At 44.4% G+C, this 16,174-nt stretch overlaps 1 protein-coding gene across 1 annotated transcript in view; it reads right to left on the bottom strand.

Annotated features, from left to right (window-relative positions):
- Positions 1-3,735: 3,735 nt before the first annotated feature.
- Positions 3,736-16,174, bottom strand: part of LOC135396817 (leucine-rich PPR motif-containing protein, mitochondrial-like) — a 49,590-nt gene continuing 37,151 nt past the window's right edge. The window contains exons 25-36 of the mRNA XM_064628013.1: positions 13,167-13,273; positions 13,018-13,086; positions 12,015-12,105; positions 11,685-11,937; positions 8,945-9,027; positions 7,437-7,629; positions 5,896-6,014; positions 5,708-5,823; positions 4,825-4,893; positions 4,657-4,756; positions 4,006-4,163; positions 3,736-3,894 (exon numbers count right to left, since the gene is read on the bottom strand). Of these exons, the coding sequence (XP_064484083.1) occupies positions 3,832-3,894; positions 4,006-4,163; positions 4,657-4,756; positions 4,825-4,893; positions 5,708-5,823; positions 5,896-6,014; positions 7,437-7,629; positions 8,945-9,027; positions 11,685-11,937; positions 12,015-12,105; positions 13,018-13,086; positions 13,167-13,273 (1,421 nt within the window). The 3' untranslated portion in view covers positions 3,736-3,831. The remainder of the gene's footprint in view (positions 3,895-4,005; positions 4,164-4,656; positions 4,757-4,824; positions 4,894-5,707; positions 5,824-5,895; positions 6,015-7,436; positions 7,630-8,944; positions 9,028-11,684; positions 11,938-12,014; positions 12,106-13,017; positions 13,087-13,166; positions 13,274-16,174) is intronic.

Raw genomic sequence — 16,174 nt, 5'->3', positions numbered from 1 at the left:
GAACAAGAAGCCTAGGCCTTAGACTAGGGTTAGGCATTGGATTTAGATGCCCCCGTATTTGCAAGGTATGGAAAGTGCGGCGGAGTATGCGGGAAACTGAAGAGAAGCCGCGCCGTTAACACCTCGACGGAGGTACACAAAGAGAGACCACTGACACATTGGGAGAGTCTGTACAGTAGGACCCCCGTGTATGCTCAGCTGCACAGGTATTGTTATACACGAACTGATCATGACCTCAGAAGTGGCAAAGAAGAAGGGGTGACGAAAAAGGAGCGTAACGTGACAGACGTACACAAGAAATATGAGCCCAGAGTCCAAAAACATAGTTCACGCATCTCCAGGGACGCATGTTCGAAGTGCTTTCATTGATGCAGTTTCTTGTCTCATATGTATGCGATCTGTCCCGAACAATATGGTTCTTTATGCAGTCAGCTGATTGCCAAAAGAGGAAGTTTACTTCCCTGATCCTACCCTCTCATTCCCCTCATTAATAAGTCAAATATGTGTATGTGCAGCTGCCTGGACCCATATGGACGTCCCATAACCGTTTCTAGCTGCTGCTGTACTCATGTACACGTGTCAATTTATTTTTTTAAATGTCAATTTTGATAGTGGGCTGGTTTCACATTTCTCCAAAGAGAAGAAGAAAAAAAAAAACAAAAAAAAACAGGGGCCTGGTACACGGCGTACAGATTTCCAGTCATTTTCTTTCATCTGCCTGAAACTGTCTACATTGTCGCGCTGTAAGTGACGTAGTACGTGTTACACTGGGCAGCTTTCCGGACAGGGTACACACAAGGTTGGCCGCATTCTGAGTGTCGCTGGAGCACATAAGTTATGCTGCCGTAGATGGGTCTATTCTCATCATTTCAGTTACCCAATTGTATTTTGTATTGCAAGCGCTGCTGCAGTGGTACTGTGGCGCATGTTACTGCTAAGTATTGCGTAGCTATAGGGATGTCCCTTCGCTGCGGTGACCACTCAAGCGAATATGTATTGATATTTGAGTCTTCTTCCAATGATATGCTCTGGACATCGGACATGGACATACTTGGGTAGAGTAACAGTTCAATTTTCTGCAAAGTCGTAATGGAAGACCACGCTTCCTGGCTCCACACCAAACTTTTCTTTCTGCCTGGTGTTGTGCAGTTCTCATGTAATCATGGCCGATGTAATTCGTTGTCCAGTGTCTCATGAAGTCAGCGAAGCTCTGGACGGGCATAACTTTCTTCACAAGCCTCCCAGATCCCTAAAGGGCTCCTCAAATAGCTCAGCATTCTCTGGTAGGTGCAGAATTTCGCAGTGAAGGCTTCGTTGCAATGGCGTGCAAGGCAGACACCAAGGAAGCTACGTTTGTAGCGCTCCGGACAGAGGCACATGCTGGTGAAACCGTCCACGGGCCCGGGACTTTATGCACAAAAATCGTCCAAAATATGCAACGTGTATGCGGCGCGAAAAGTGTTGTTCCGGAAGTTGTTGGAAGTGTTCTGGAAGCTTCTACGTGGCTTGGAACCGTATATAAACACGCAAATTGCCAAGAAAAACGTTCTACAAACGAAAATGCGAGTTCCTTATTGGAAGTTGGACGTGTACACACCAGGTATTCGTATTCCTCATTGGTCATTGCAGTATGCCACCATAGCCATACTCAGGTTTTCAAAGGTGCGCGCACACACAACGTGCTATGCACCGTGAAAATGTGCGCTCTTTGCCGCTGGATGTTATTCAGGCAAATCCGTTAGCTACCTAGCTCCATGGATCGTTTCCGTTACCGCTTTCGGTGCTGACCCATATTTCCAGTTTCCGTTGTTCATCTACACGAGTCCTGATCGGCGATGATGGCATACACGTCCCGGATGTGCTGGGGAGCTTCTCAACCCGTGGCCTCACTCCAGGACTACGCAGGAGAGTGAACTACCCACGTGACATATGACGTTTGCCGTGAGGCGGAGCCCGTGTGACCCGAACTATGGTGGTCTAAAAAGGCCGGTGTGCCGTCCGCCGGTTGTCAGAGGTACCCGCCAATGTTCCTGCCGAGAGATGGTGCCAAGAGTATATCGGCGCCAGTGCCGTATATTAAAAGGGAGTCTTGCCATTAATGGGACTTGCATATACCTGAGGCTCCACCCACTTCTTGAGGTATCTAGCCATACACAGGTAGCCATACAGTTCCCTATTATTGCAGGCCATCCATTACTTATACCTCACCCTTATTTATTGGGTGCTACCATTTTGGAGAAACTTGATTCATTGATTGATTAGGGAGTGTTCCTGGCAGCGTGTGAGCAGCGTAGCGCCGCTCATTGCACAAGCGCGAGCGGCGCTACTATGGTGGGCCCATTCTCGTTCTAGCCCACCATACCAGGACTATGGTAACCAGGGCGTTGCCGACAGAACTGAAGCAATGGTGCCTGTCCACTTCGTCGTCGTCGTCCACGTGCCGCCACATCACTCCCCTCCCTCCCCAGCTGCTAAGCAGATAATGTTTGAGACAACTGTGTCTTAGACGCAGAAGGCGAGCGAGGATGACCCAGGACGTACAGAACACTGCAGCCGTTTACGACACGTCACAGCATCGAATCACAGGAAGGCAGCATACCAGGGGAGCGGGAGGAGTAAAGCCGCATCTGAGGAAAACCCAGGGAAAACACCCAGAAGGCACAGCAGGCTTCCAACCAGTCTGTTCCTTGAACAGGTAATATATGAACATGGGCATGGCGTGTAAGAACCAGGATTCTTTACTTCTATGTTCCAGCTTGATAGTTCATTTAGCTTTACCTCCTCAGTTAAGTTTAGTTCGTTTCCCAGGTTTAATAAATTTATGTAAGAGACTCGGCAAAGGATTGTACTAATCCAGGTCCTGGAGTACCTGAATTATTACTGTGCATTACGTGAGAGCGTGATATCAGTTTGTTTCTGCTATCGTTACCTGCTATATTTGCAGTATAATACCATTTCTGTTACCTTTCCCTGCCTAGTTTTTTAAAAGGAAGTTCTTATGCAGTTTACCGAAAACCGAATTTCATTCTTTCTTCATTGTGTAGTCCATGGGTATGCCTACAATATATCCAATTATGGGGTGAGGCTTTTCGTGGAGTCTTTGAGCAAGACGTTTGAAATAGCTCAGTTTTTGGAGGTACTGTTCTACTCATGCGAGTGCCCCTTACGTTCCAGATAGAGCGAAATAACGAGGTAGGCTTCATGCGAAAGAGCTGTGAATGAACAACAAAATGGTATGCGGCCCATTTTTATCCGTCCTGCAGATGGTCCAGAAAGCTGCAGCGTATGCACTGCTTTTTTGGCGCTTTGGAGTCAAAATAAAGTACATGCGGCATCAAAGGTGTAGGGACTTATTGTGCTTCGTGTGGAGAGCAGCCAGAAAGAAAATAATCACCCTATGCAAGGAAATGTTCTCCCAGGAGACAAGCTTCTGGGAGGCAACTTCTTTCTCCTCTCCACGCTGAAATTTTTAAAACCGTTCATTTTTTTAAAGACATCAGTAGCTTGCTCAGTATGAGATGGAACTGCTCAGAGAAGCTAAGTAAAAGCTTGCTCATAATGAAATGTCACTTTTGTAAGATCTGCTTTTTGTATGTCCCTCATAAAAATTTTTTTTGTTCCTATGTTCTGGTGCGTGTTTCAATGTACCCATGCACCGATGTATTCGAACTCATGTTGGCGTAGTCAAAAGTGCCTTTTACTGCAGGAGAATACGAATACTCCCATGCCACAGCGGCATTATTTGGTTCCTTCATTTTTACAAAGTACTATGTACATAAACCTACAACAAAATAGAAACAAGGCATGGCTTAGCGGGCACAGCCTCGAACACTAACGTTGCCGCTCCTCATCCAAACTGTCCTCCTCAGCTTCATTGGCTTTCTGTGTTACAGTCTGCAAAACAAAAATGTCTTGGCTCAGTGTTTGTTGCATAAGTTTGGGTGCAGTTAACCCTTCAAAAAAAAAAAAAAAAAAGAAAAAAAAAAAAAGAAAAAAAAAAGTTACCCTTTTAGGAAGAAGGAATGGGAGAACTTTGCCAGAGGCCCTCAGTCCCGTCTGAAGCTGTGTCAACGTGGACAGTTTCCAGTTGTCAACTTGAAGTCCACACTCTGCCTGTGCCTTCTCAAAGGTCTGGAGGGCTTCCTCTGCTCGTCCCTTTGAAACTAACATGGAAGAACCACAGAGAAATGTGTGTGTCAAAATGTGCATTTTAAGAACAAGCAGAAAGAACTGGAGTCTAGTGATTTTCGTGCTAATGTGTTGCTAATACAATGGCAACAGAACAATACCAGTATCCTTACGCAAGAGCATCTGACCAGAAGCGACAAACACTAACCTATGAATCACGCTCTACTTTGTGTCTCGTTAATCTCACAGCCCATCTAACTTTAGAGGTAATCATAGTTTTTTGACACTGAAAAAATGGCTAAGAAGCAAGCGAGCTGGTGAAGATGATGCATAATGTAAAACCCCGAGACTAGGGAACCCGAAGGGACAGACACAACACAAAGTCTCTGAGACTTCGTGTTGTGTCCCTTCATGTTCCCTAGTCTCCAGGTTTTACATTATGCATAGTTTTTTGTTTTAACGATTTTCTAGGGGCACCAGTAGTCCATGACATCTAGGTTTTACTGTAACCGGCACACATGCACATACCAAGAAACTCTACAAGGTTGCCATAGACCAAAGCCTTAGAACTTGGGGAAGCTGCCTGTGACCGTCCCACAGACTGTGCCAAGTGACGTGCTACAGCCTCCTGAAAAAGAAAGGAAAAAAAAAAAAGTGACTTTCACTTTCTTACTGTGACAATGGTCTCAAACATACATTGTCAGCACTTCGACTGTACTTCAGGACTGAAGCGTACATGAGCCTTTCCTCCATCTTAGGATAATCCTGCGAAGAGATAATCCCAAGTCACATGCAGATTCCAATATCTTCAGAGAAGTGCTTAGAATACGGTCTGCACAGTTTCCCTCTCTCCCCTACTGTTTGTGAAGTGACACCATTGGTCCATCTACCAAATAAGGGAACCAGCGCCTGTCCTGTCCTCTCTTCTTCCGTCGTGTCTTCTCGCGCTGTGTTTTGGATCTTCATGCAAATAAGGGAGTCGCAGTGGTTTCCCAGAGCTGTACCCTCTCCAATGCGCGGAGACAAAGTTGTTGTAGCGTATTTACAGCGGAGAACAGATAACAGTCGATAACTACTTGCTTGAAGTTTTAGGGTTTCACCCGATTCTTCCCCGTTGCATCCCGAATTGGAGGAATTGCCCCTATAGGGTGAAACCCAATTTTTACCCAGCAAATTTCCCTCACTGAGACGTCTGTAGGAATGCACACTAACTTGTTTGGCAGCAAATGCAATTGCATCACCGTATGCGCCAAGGCAGTAGAGTTGGTTTTTTCGTTTCATTTCCCCTATTAGAGCCCGATTTCTCTTCGAATTTAGCATACAGGAAGTTTTTCCGACCCGAATTCGCATTAATTTTGAGCACATGTTTATTTACCCGATTTTTACCCCCCGAATTTAGAGAAAAATATTTCCCTAAAACTTCTGGCTCTATCGATGACATGGTGGTTCCATGCAGAAACAAAGAAATGCATTTGTACTTCTAGCACAGGGAGGTATATTAAATTAGCATGTTTCGTCACAACCACACTGTCGTGTGGATTGCTGAGCTCACAAGAGCAGAGTGGGTTAGGCCACTTACCTTCAAAATCTTGTCTGCCTCTTCAAAGCGGCCACATATCATTTTGTGCATCCACATTGTATTCATCGGCTCCAGACACTCTTCCTGAGTGGCATATTTCTCAGCCAGGGAATGCACTGATAATGACACGAGAATTTCCATTGAACACCTGTTCTCACTTTGCGAAAGGAACAAACCAGGATGCTCACCTCTGTCTTCCATTTCAGGCTGGTCTCTAAGCATTCCCAATACACCCCCTACTGGAAAACGTTCTTTCCAGTAGCCCATGTTTTCCTCTATCTGAGTAAGGAGATCACCAGCACGACCACTGCGTGGGAGCACAGAAAAGTGTGAATTGTTATCACGTGTGTGCTCGCCATCCCGAGACGGTCCCTTACAGCAGGGGTTCACAAGCTCTATGAAGTCAAGGAACGCCTATATACATTTCATCTGTCATAGCAAGGCATTTGGCAAAGACAGCCCAGACCCCCCACCCCCAACCTGCAATGACAGCATACTAGAACTATACAATGAAAATTTCAACAAACAGACAGTTCTGCGCATTTTCATACCAGGGATCGGAACGGTTATTTTTTCGGTTCGGGTTCAGTTCCACAGCAGCACAAAATATCTGTTGAAACCGGTTCAGGAAAGTGAATTTTGAGCGATTGTCACGGGTTAAAAGCAAGCACATCCTTACGATTCTCGAACAACACAAATGTACTTCTGTAGCTGTTGTTGTCGGCACAGCAGCGGTTCACGGTAACACTGCGTGTTACAGATCTGTGTTTTAAGCTGCAACGTTACGGTAGCATACTGTACTCTCTGTGTTCACTCATCGTATACAACCTGCTACATCCTTCTTAGGGACTGGCCATTATTTTCACAGCTCCAAATGAAAACTTGGGGTTGCTGGACGACAAAAATCGCGTACAAGGAAGCCTACAACCGCAAAAACGACGACCTCAAAACTAACACAACTGAATGAATACGATAGCTGCGAGGAGGAAATACCTCGCGCATTTGGGTAGCAGTTTTGTTTTGTTGAGTTCTGAATTTGTTTCCCAACGCGGCTCAATCTACTGTCTAAATCAAGTTCCGATCTCTCACAACGCACATTACGTCTGAACCGTTTCGCGAACTGGTAACTGCCTAAATTTATTTCGGTTCAGTTCCGGTTCAGTTCAACGCGAGAAAAATATATTTTGGTTTGGTTCAGTTCCGGTTCAGCAAAAAATATGGGTCCTTAGCGGTTTTCGGTTCAGGTTCAGTTTCGGTTCCGATCCCTGGTTCATACAAGTATTTGCTAACTGCAAACAACATGGTGCAAGTTCTCTCCATGAAGCACGAATACATGAAGCTTTACATACTCTTCCCCATATAAACAGTAAAATATGTGCGTAACGACACAGCATGTTAAGATATACATCACATGATTGCTTATAACTTTTGAAGGTGTGTTGGCTACCAATGAGGTTACCAATGGTATCAGTGATACCAATGATACTATAAATGCAGTGGAAGAGGCATCACGGAACCCAGTTGAGAACCCCACCCGTACAGTACGACTTTTTCCAGTATTTAATTTTCCGCCTGATTTGAAAGCTCCCGAGATAAAACTTGATCTTCAAAACAGCATAAAGCCCCACTGTACAAGGGTCTAAGTGTAACCAACACGCTCTTCTATTCCCATCTAAACATTTTGTATTGTTTGTTTAGATGGCAGCTTGAACAAGAACATCATTCAAACCTGTTGGTGTACGCATTGCACAGCAAGTTGCTGACAGAATGTTGACGACACAGCTGAACTGATAGAAGAGGAGTCAGTGTAGACAGTGTCTCCACATCACCCAGCGACGAAAGGCGTCGTAGCAGCAAGCTCAGGACACTACGGTATGGATTTTGTCCACCCTGCAGCATTTCCTCCATCAAGCGGGCAGCCTCTGAAGGAAAGAAAGGGAACAATATTGTGACTGCCTCAGAGATGAACAAACTTTGGGGTATGCAAGTGAACAACAACATGAACGTGAACATGCAATGGTCATGATAAATGGACACAGTTGTTTCTATTAACCAGGCTCGTCTGCGATTAACGCGCTCAGTTCCAGATATGGATCTAGCACAGAGCGTGGTGGTTATAAATAGAGCATGAAGTTTTCGGGAAATATTTTTTTCTAAATTCGGGGGTAAAAATCGGGTAAATAAACATGTGCACTAAATTCATGCGAATTCGGGTGAAAAAAAACTTCCAGTGCACTAAATTTGGGGAGAAATCGGGCTCTATTACAAACGAACAGTACTGGTTTGGTACAAACGGTGATGTAACTGCATTTGCTGCCAAACGAATAAGCTATTGCATTCCTACAGACATCCCAGTGAAGGCAATTTGCCGGTTAAAAATCAGGTTTCACCCTAAAACTTCAGGCTCTAGTTACAAACCATGGCAAGGCAAATGGATTACAGCAAAAGGATTTTACAACAAGATTCAGGAGACATAAAAAATAACTCGTAAAACAGATGAGGATAATGCCGATAATGAGTAATGCAAATGCATTACATTCGTGGAGGATTAATGTAATGTCGTAACTTTTAGGCCCGGTGATGCGTAATGACATTATTTATTACTTGGGTTGAAGACTCATGCATTGTCCAAAGCTAGCAGTTATAAGTTGTGCCTGGAGCAGGCAACAGAAATCCCCAGGCTCAGTGTTTCCCAAACTGTGGGTGGTGGGAGTCACAAAACGGCTATGGAACTTACAAAAAGAGGCAGCAAATGACGTCCTTAGACCATGCTCTGCCCACCATTCCGTGTCACAAAAAAGATCGTGGTAGCGACTAGCGGGCCCCGAGGTCTAATAAAATTGTCTAACAGAATACTTGACAAAATTGTAATGATAATGGTAATGCATTAAAAAGTAAAAGTAATTTCTCCAACTCTGTTGTAAAGGTAACTTTGTCAAACAGGATTTGCAGGAAACGGTGAAGCCAAGTCATCGAAAAAAAAAGTGTGTTTTTGTATTAACGCCGCACACGTTATGAAGGAAGAGTATTGAACGATAAATTGTAAACAGAATTACGAAGCGCAGAAGAATAATGTTACACCTATTACACCCCTAACTAAATACCTGCAGATAGGAGTTCTTACCTCGTTTAAGTGAAGTGAAGTGAAGTTTGTCCTAATTGTCTATTCAACCCTTGTAATGTATGTGGTTCCACATGCAGCCTTTAGTATATCCCCGCAAATGTTGACTAACTCACCCTTGATCCGATCGTTCTTGACCAAGGTGTCTATCAGATGTGACACATCACCAACAGAGAGGCTCTCTCCACGTTCTTCAAACCTAAAAAGGGCAGTAACCACCTTACATCAGAACCGATCGACCGTTACGCATTGCACAATTACAATTACAGTAACAAGCAGTCAACGTGGGTGACTGTACAGTATACCTAGAGCCCGAAGTTTTCGGGAAATATTTTTTGCTAAATTCGGGGGGTAAAAATTGGGTACATAAACGTGTGCACTAAATTCATGCAAATTCGGGCGAAAAAAACTTCCAGTATGCTAAATTCGGGGAGAAATTGGGCTCAGTTACTCAAACTAACAGTAGTGGTTTGGTCCAAACGGTGATGTAACTGCAATTGCTGCCAAACAAGTAAGTTAGTGCATTCCTACAGACATACCAGTGAGGGCAATTTGCGGGGTAAAAATCGGGTTTCACCCTAAAGAGGCAACCTTCAATTCGGGGTGCAAATTCGGGGAAGAATCGGGTAAAACCCTAAAACTTCAGGCTCTATGTATATCCCATTAACTTGAGCCCACAAAAAATGGCAGCATAAGAGGAGTTTTCAGATAAGTGAAATTCCAAAATTTTCATACACTGTAAAAATTGTGCATTTCAGCAAGCTTACCTTAGCTATGGCACTGCAACTACACGAAATGACCACTTAAAAAAAATCAGTCAAATCACTTGGTGTCGAAAAACGTTAGGACGAGTGATTGGCTTTCAGTTCTATTCCGATGTCAACATATTGCGATGCTTGGTCTGTGCTATTTTTGTAATGATCTAGGCAACTGAAAGAAATAACGAAGACACCTATTTGCCTAGTCATCATTGCTACCACTCCGCCACCTGGCAACACCTCGTAGAACAAGAAGGTCGAACGACCCTGCTTCTCTGTAGTACTCATAGAACGGTACAAATACATCTTTCACAACTTCATTGTACAACAACATTGTACTTCTCACAGGAAGTGTAAGAAGTAGGGGTGTGTGAATCAGAATATTTGATGTCGAATTGAATGGGGAAAAAAATGCAGGATACCGAATCGAATATTCGTGCAAATTTTACAATACATGCCTTTTGCACTAAAAGTTGGCAATTTGTGGCTTGTGTAATTCTTCTGCCATTAATTGCCACAAGCGAGCCATCTAAATCTTCAGCGGGAAGCCCCTACTCTTTAATTTGACATGACAGTGTTTCCAGCTTTTGAGCTGAGTCCACACTTACTGGGGCAATTATCTTGATTTCAATATTCGATGCCATGCAGTGGCAGTTACACAGATGAGGCTGTAATAGTTTCTGAACATCCACAGGTCACTCGTGAAACAAACAAGTTGATGTCCTGCCTCAGCCTTGCCATGGACAGCTTCTTTGCTTTAGGGTGTGTGTCTCACTTGGGGATGTTGCTGCATTTCTGAATTAATTTTGAACGTAAGGGGTGTCATCGAGGCAACCTTTTGTCCCTAGGCTACAGGCATTATCTAAGAGTCTTAACTTTTTCAAGGCGACATCACAGACCCAGACACCAAATGAAAATTTCCCGCCGGCACAGCTAAAGTGCACGTGGGAGGGATGCCACCCCTTCCTCAGGCAAAGTATGCACAATTAATCTGGGCTAATGTTATTGCATGCTAGACAACAATGGTCCGCCTGTGTCGTGTTGATCCTGCAGCAATAGCGATTTCGTAAAGCAGGCTTCACCTCATGCTGGGAAGCATCAGGTGAAGCCCACTTTCAGATGGTGTCGTTCATGTTCGTGGAAAAGTCGAATATTTGGAAAACCGAATATTAGATATTCGATTCGCCAATCGAATACTCCAGGTGATTGATATTCGATTCAAATTCGAGAACCCGAATATTCACACACCCCTAGTAAAAAGAGAAGATCACATATGGTTTTGGGGGCTGCTCCAGTAATCTTCGACTGACTACTGTTTTCTTCTTGAAATTTTCGCTGACTACGTTGCAAGGTGTCCAAATTCCTTCCCGAACACATTTCAGGAGAAGCAGTTTGGCAACAATTAGGGTTCATTACGCGATGCAAGAAACCCCCCTGACTTAACCAGTATTTCAAGAGCACAGTCAACCCTCGATTTATGAACACCCTCGGTTTCCTGAAAAATTGTTCATAAATCGAGGGATTCATAAATCGAAAATTCCGTTAGGTGAGTACTATCAAGCAGTATTTGAGAGTTGGGATTGCGTTTATAATGTAACATATAGTTAGCACAATAGCTGATATGGACCGGGACCACGTCACTGGTATGCTCAGAAATCCTCCTGGCCTGCTGCCATACATTGAGGTCAGGAACACTTCGTCCCCCTAATGCGTCCTTGGAAAACCCGTTTGTTGTCCGGATTTCCAGGGTTTAAGAACCGAGGGTGCAATACCTGGAAAAAGTTTCGTCCGTTCCGGCGTCATTCATAAGACTATAGAATAATCCCTTTGATGGTTTCTGTTGACCTCGGAACGATCCGTTCATAAATTGAGAGCAAAAACGCTGGGCAACTCCTAGTTCGTTCTCAGAAATTCCGTTCATTATTCGGATATCGAGGTTCATAAAACGAGGGAAAAACTCATGTGAAAAGTTTGGTTCCTTGTGCTCCTATTCATAAAACGAGGGAATTCATAAATCGAAGGTTCATAAATCGAGGGTTGACTGTATCAGAGTTCGAGTAAACGAGGTTCTACTGTAATCTCCATCAAATATACTCACTTTTGCTTCTCTTCAAGAGCCTTGTCAACATTGACAGCCAAACGTGAAGTGAAAGGCGTACGAGACCTGCGACCAGTTGGGACTGGCACTTGTACTGCCTCCTCCTCCTCGGGCATGATGAAAGGAAGAGTGGTGTGACCGTGCTGCTGCAGCAAATTGCCCAGGAAACGCAGAGTACGGGCTGAGGGCTGCACGTTTTCTTCCTGCATCTTCGTCCAAACCTCCAGTGCTTTGTCTGCGTCTCCTGTCTTGGCTGCGAATACAAACGAAAGGTTATGGTGAATTTCAATGACAATTTCCGGGAGTGGGCACCCCCGCTTCAGTTCGTACCATAAGCCTTGAGGAGGTAAAAGTACATGGCATCCCTGTCGATGTCAAACAGGTCTTTGGTGATGTGAACCAAGTGTTCTAGCTCTGTCACCTATCAAAAAATAAAATTGACAAGAAGCATTGCAAATTTCTTATTAGGGTTAGGAAGATGAGAGATGCAAATGCGGCAATTTGTTCGCATGTCTTCGACGCCCATTAGAAATACTACTGCACAGAATAATCTGGAGATCTCAACTACTTTCCAATTACGCAGTTTGCATTCAACTTTTGTTAGAAGATGCTGTACTAAACTATACTTCTCCTGCTACCCCACATGAGCTCGAAATGTGTGTCCACTTCATATTGCCTGTCCTTGCGACCTTGTGTTTCCGGGATTTATGTTTTTTTCAAAACCGGGGGGAGTAAAAATCGGGTTTTACCTCTGGAGTCATAAAACAGGGTAAAACTGTGTGAAAAAAGAAAATCGCGTCTTGCATTTTGGATGTGCAGTACTTCACTGTCCCCAGCACCCATTATGGTGGTTGAATTGACACTTTGCCAAGTTAGTTTTTGGGTATTACCCAAAAAGTACAAAGCTCTATCATCCACATTAATTAGGAAATTTACTCCAATCTCATATGGCCATTCCAAAAGGATAACGAGACCCATAAAAAAATAACTGCAAGAACAACAAAATTATTCAGAGTACTAACAAGGAACAATTGCATTTTGGGCCCGATTTCACCAACGCTGGTTAACTTTGAACCGAGATCAAAGGTTTCTAAAACTTGAAGCTAACACTCAACTCTTGTTCACAAATGTTAGTTGGTGACGTGATGAACGTTTCAGTGACAATAACTCCCTTTAGTGAAGCAGAGTTAAGCGTTAAATTCAAGTTAAGGGACAGTTGACCTCGGTTCAAATGTTAATCGGCGTTGGTGAAACCGGGTCATGTGACACTATCTGTTGCATGTCACGCCTTAATCCTTTGGGACAATTCCATGCAACGATGGGGTCCTCTCACCATGTCTCTTGTAAGGAATCCTTCGCAAATCAGGTCCAGCCGTTGGTGCTTTGCCCTCAAACCAGGAGTCTATTATAACAGGAATAAAATACATGCCGAGTGTACCATTAGCACGATCATCTTCGCACCTTAACGAAAGAACAACTTACCTCGAGAATTTTCTGCGCCTGACGGACTTGCCCGCACTCAAGAAAGTATGTTGCCAGATCGTAGAGGGTGTTCATCTCTCCATGAGCCTCAATGCTTAGGTCAACGACTGCAAAAACAATAGTGTGTCGACCCAAGTTATTTTTATTTGTAAAAGCCACCTATGTTTTCTGATGATAATTCCTCAACTAAACACTACATATGTCGGTTCTCTCCCTCTCTCACACTCACTCTCTCTCATGTGTTAAATGGAAGACAAGTGCTAAAAAACTGCTGAAAGAAGCGCTAAAATGCAGACAAGACGAAAACACACAGATAGCATACTCACAACAAAAGTCTATTGACAAAAGAAAACGTAATGGTTAAAGCACTTCATAAATTGCCCTTTCCCTTTCCCCTCCTGTCAATAAAGCTTCCCAGGTCTCCAGGGAGGGAGGGGAAAGTTGCGTGAGCAACACTTTGGTTCGTTTGTCAGAAAAGGAAAGGAAATTTGTGAAGGGTTGTAAACAGTGTGTCGTCTCTTGTCCATGAATTTTTGTTGTTAATGTGCTCTCTGTGTGTTTTTGTCTTCATTTTAGTGCTTTTAGTAGGATGCCGTACCAACAGGCCCAGTATGACATTTTAAGTGTGCACATGCATGCACACTAAAAAACAAAGAAAGGAAGGAAGAAAAATTGTAGCACACCCATTTTTTTTTTCCATTTTCCCCTGTTTCCACTGGTTGCCCATTCCCTAATTTAACGAATCCGTAGATTCATGCAGGTTTAAGCCAGCAGGACCAGCGCACATTGCGGGTGATACACAGACGTCGCAAGCAAACCATTGCTTTGCTACTTTCTCACATCCACCATCAAGCTCAAGATGTTCCGTCCAAGCATGCGGCACATGACTTAAGGCGAGTTCCCACATATAGCGCTTCGCTCTATAGGGCTATAAAATAGCGCTCGAAACCTAGCGCTGTTTTTAAGTTTGCCGTTCTCACATACAACCGAGCACGTAGCGCTATCCTGCCGGGGTCACGGGATATCTCTTTGCGACGTGATGCACCGGTGCTGCTGTGATTGCTTACTGTCAGCGTTGGGTATCCGCAGCATCAAGGGGGATGACACTTTCGATGCTGTGATCGCGATATCAGACTACAGTATCCAAACAACCATGCATTGGCAGATGAAACTTGTGGCCATTTTCACGTCGTCGTCGTCGCATTCCCGTCTTGCTGCTTCGAGTGATTGGAAGCAAGACAAACCCCAGCTTCCGCGACGTCACGGCTGAAAGAAGCTCACGATTGGTTAACGCAGACTCACTGCTCAATATAGCGCTAGAAAAGTTGACCGGGGCTCTACTTCGACAAGAACGGTTTTATAGCGGTTTTCAGCAATGCGAGGAGGAAAATATAGTGCAATTTTCTAGTGCTATGTAGCAAAGCGCTATATGTGGGAACTGGCCTTTAGAGTCAGTCCATAATGTGAAAGATCTGGCACTGGGACAGTCACACTGCATCAAATACACTGTGTGCCCTTGAGGAACTTTACAATGAGCTCCTTTGGCACAGTGTCAAATTGTCTTGTGGGAGTGGCAACCCTTTCCTTATCCTTTCATTGTTTTGATACCTCCATACATATAGCAAAGATGATCAAAATGTGGATTTATGTGCTGTATGTGCACATTGCAGCAAACAGGGGTACTTTGAAGTCATTATTATTATATTCGATATTCGAAGTCAAATATTTGCAATATTCGTATTCGATTTGTATTAGACCTTTTTACAATTCATAGAGCTCTACCTCAACGCAAGATACCAAGTTACTCACAAAAGTGTTTATACATAACTTAAATTAAATACTCTACTCGAGTACAAGTCTGCACCACACTACATATAACACCTGAAATTTGTCGACTTCCGAATAAGAGGGCTCCAGACGCTCCAGACACAGATACAGGAGCCAACTGATTTTCTGGACTTGACCTCGACAGGAAAATCCGCTGGTCCACTTGCATTACCGCAAAGTGCACTTGCATTTGCGCAACTGTCATAGGTTTGTAACACACATTTGACAAGAGCGACAACACATGCACCATGCCTGCAGGAGCGGTTCTGGACAGTTGTGGACGGTCAGGGCGATCGGCTGCAGTCTCGCTCACTCTCCGGCTGCACAATTTACCGAACGGACGTGCCCATTGCGTCTAAAGCTGACGAACAGCGACAGCGTGCACAAACAGAAACTTGGGAGAGCGCCCCCGACTCCTGAAAGTGCTGACGTTCCGTAGCCTGAAGCCACCGTGGCATCACCTAGTGGTACGGTTCGGAAGTTTTAGAGCAGTCTCGCGTAGGATTCCAATACCAGATCCAATCAAAGTGCACAATCCAAAGTGGCAGTTTTAAAGTTGCCACCATGGTGCCGAAAATAGCGGTGTTGGTGCTTTTCCGCAAGCGCTTTGGTCTGGAAAATGGAGCCCTCGGACATTGATCTGTCCGGAAAAACAGTTGCAAAACGTATTAATCCTATGGCGTAGTTCACCCCGTGGGAGTAGGGTTGCCACCAGGCCGGTATTATACCGGCACGGCCGGTTATTTGGTCGCCCTGCCGGTTGCCGGTAGGAAGATGATACCGGCAGCCTTTTGCCGGTATTTCTGGCTCAACACCTTTCATAGGGGCTTTTACACGGTTTTCCTTTCAACATTCCAGTACAGCTTGAATAAATCTGGAGCACAGACCCAACTCCGTAGTCAACAGTCGTTTCCTTAGTTATTCATTATTGTTATCATTGTTGTCTTGAGCGAGTACGCTGGTTCCTTCTTTCTCTCTCTCTGTATACTCTCCACCCCTCACCCCCTTTCCCATTCCTGCGAACATTTCCTTCTTTCCCTCTATTCCACCTCCTCTCCCTCAGCCGGTATTTTGCACTCCGAAAGGTGGCAACCCTACGTGGGAGTCCGAACTATCGAACGAGTCGTCGAAGTACCAGTCCGAATAATTGGCATCCAAAAACTCAGTCGGCCACTGTATTC

Source organism: Ornithodoros turicata, chromosome 6 (assembly GCF_037126465.1).
Source record: "Ornithodoros turicata isolate Travis chromosome 6, ASM3712646v1, whole genome shotgun sequence".
Lineage (NCBI taxonomy): Eukaryota > Metazoa > Arthropoda > Arachnida > Ixodida > Argasidae > Ornithodoros > Ornithodoros turicata.
The sequence above is the reverse complement of the archived record's forward strand: the minus strand, read 5'-3'. Positions and strand labels throughout refer to the sequence as shown.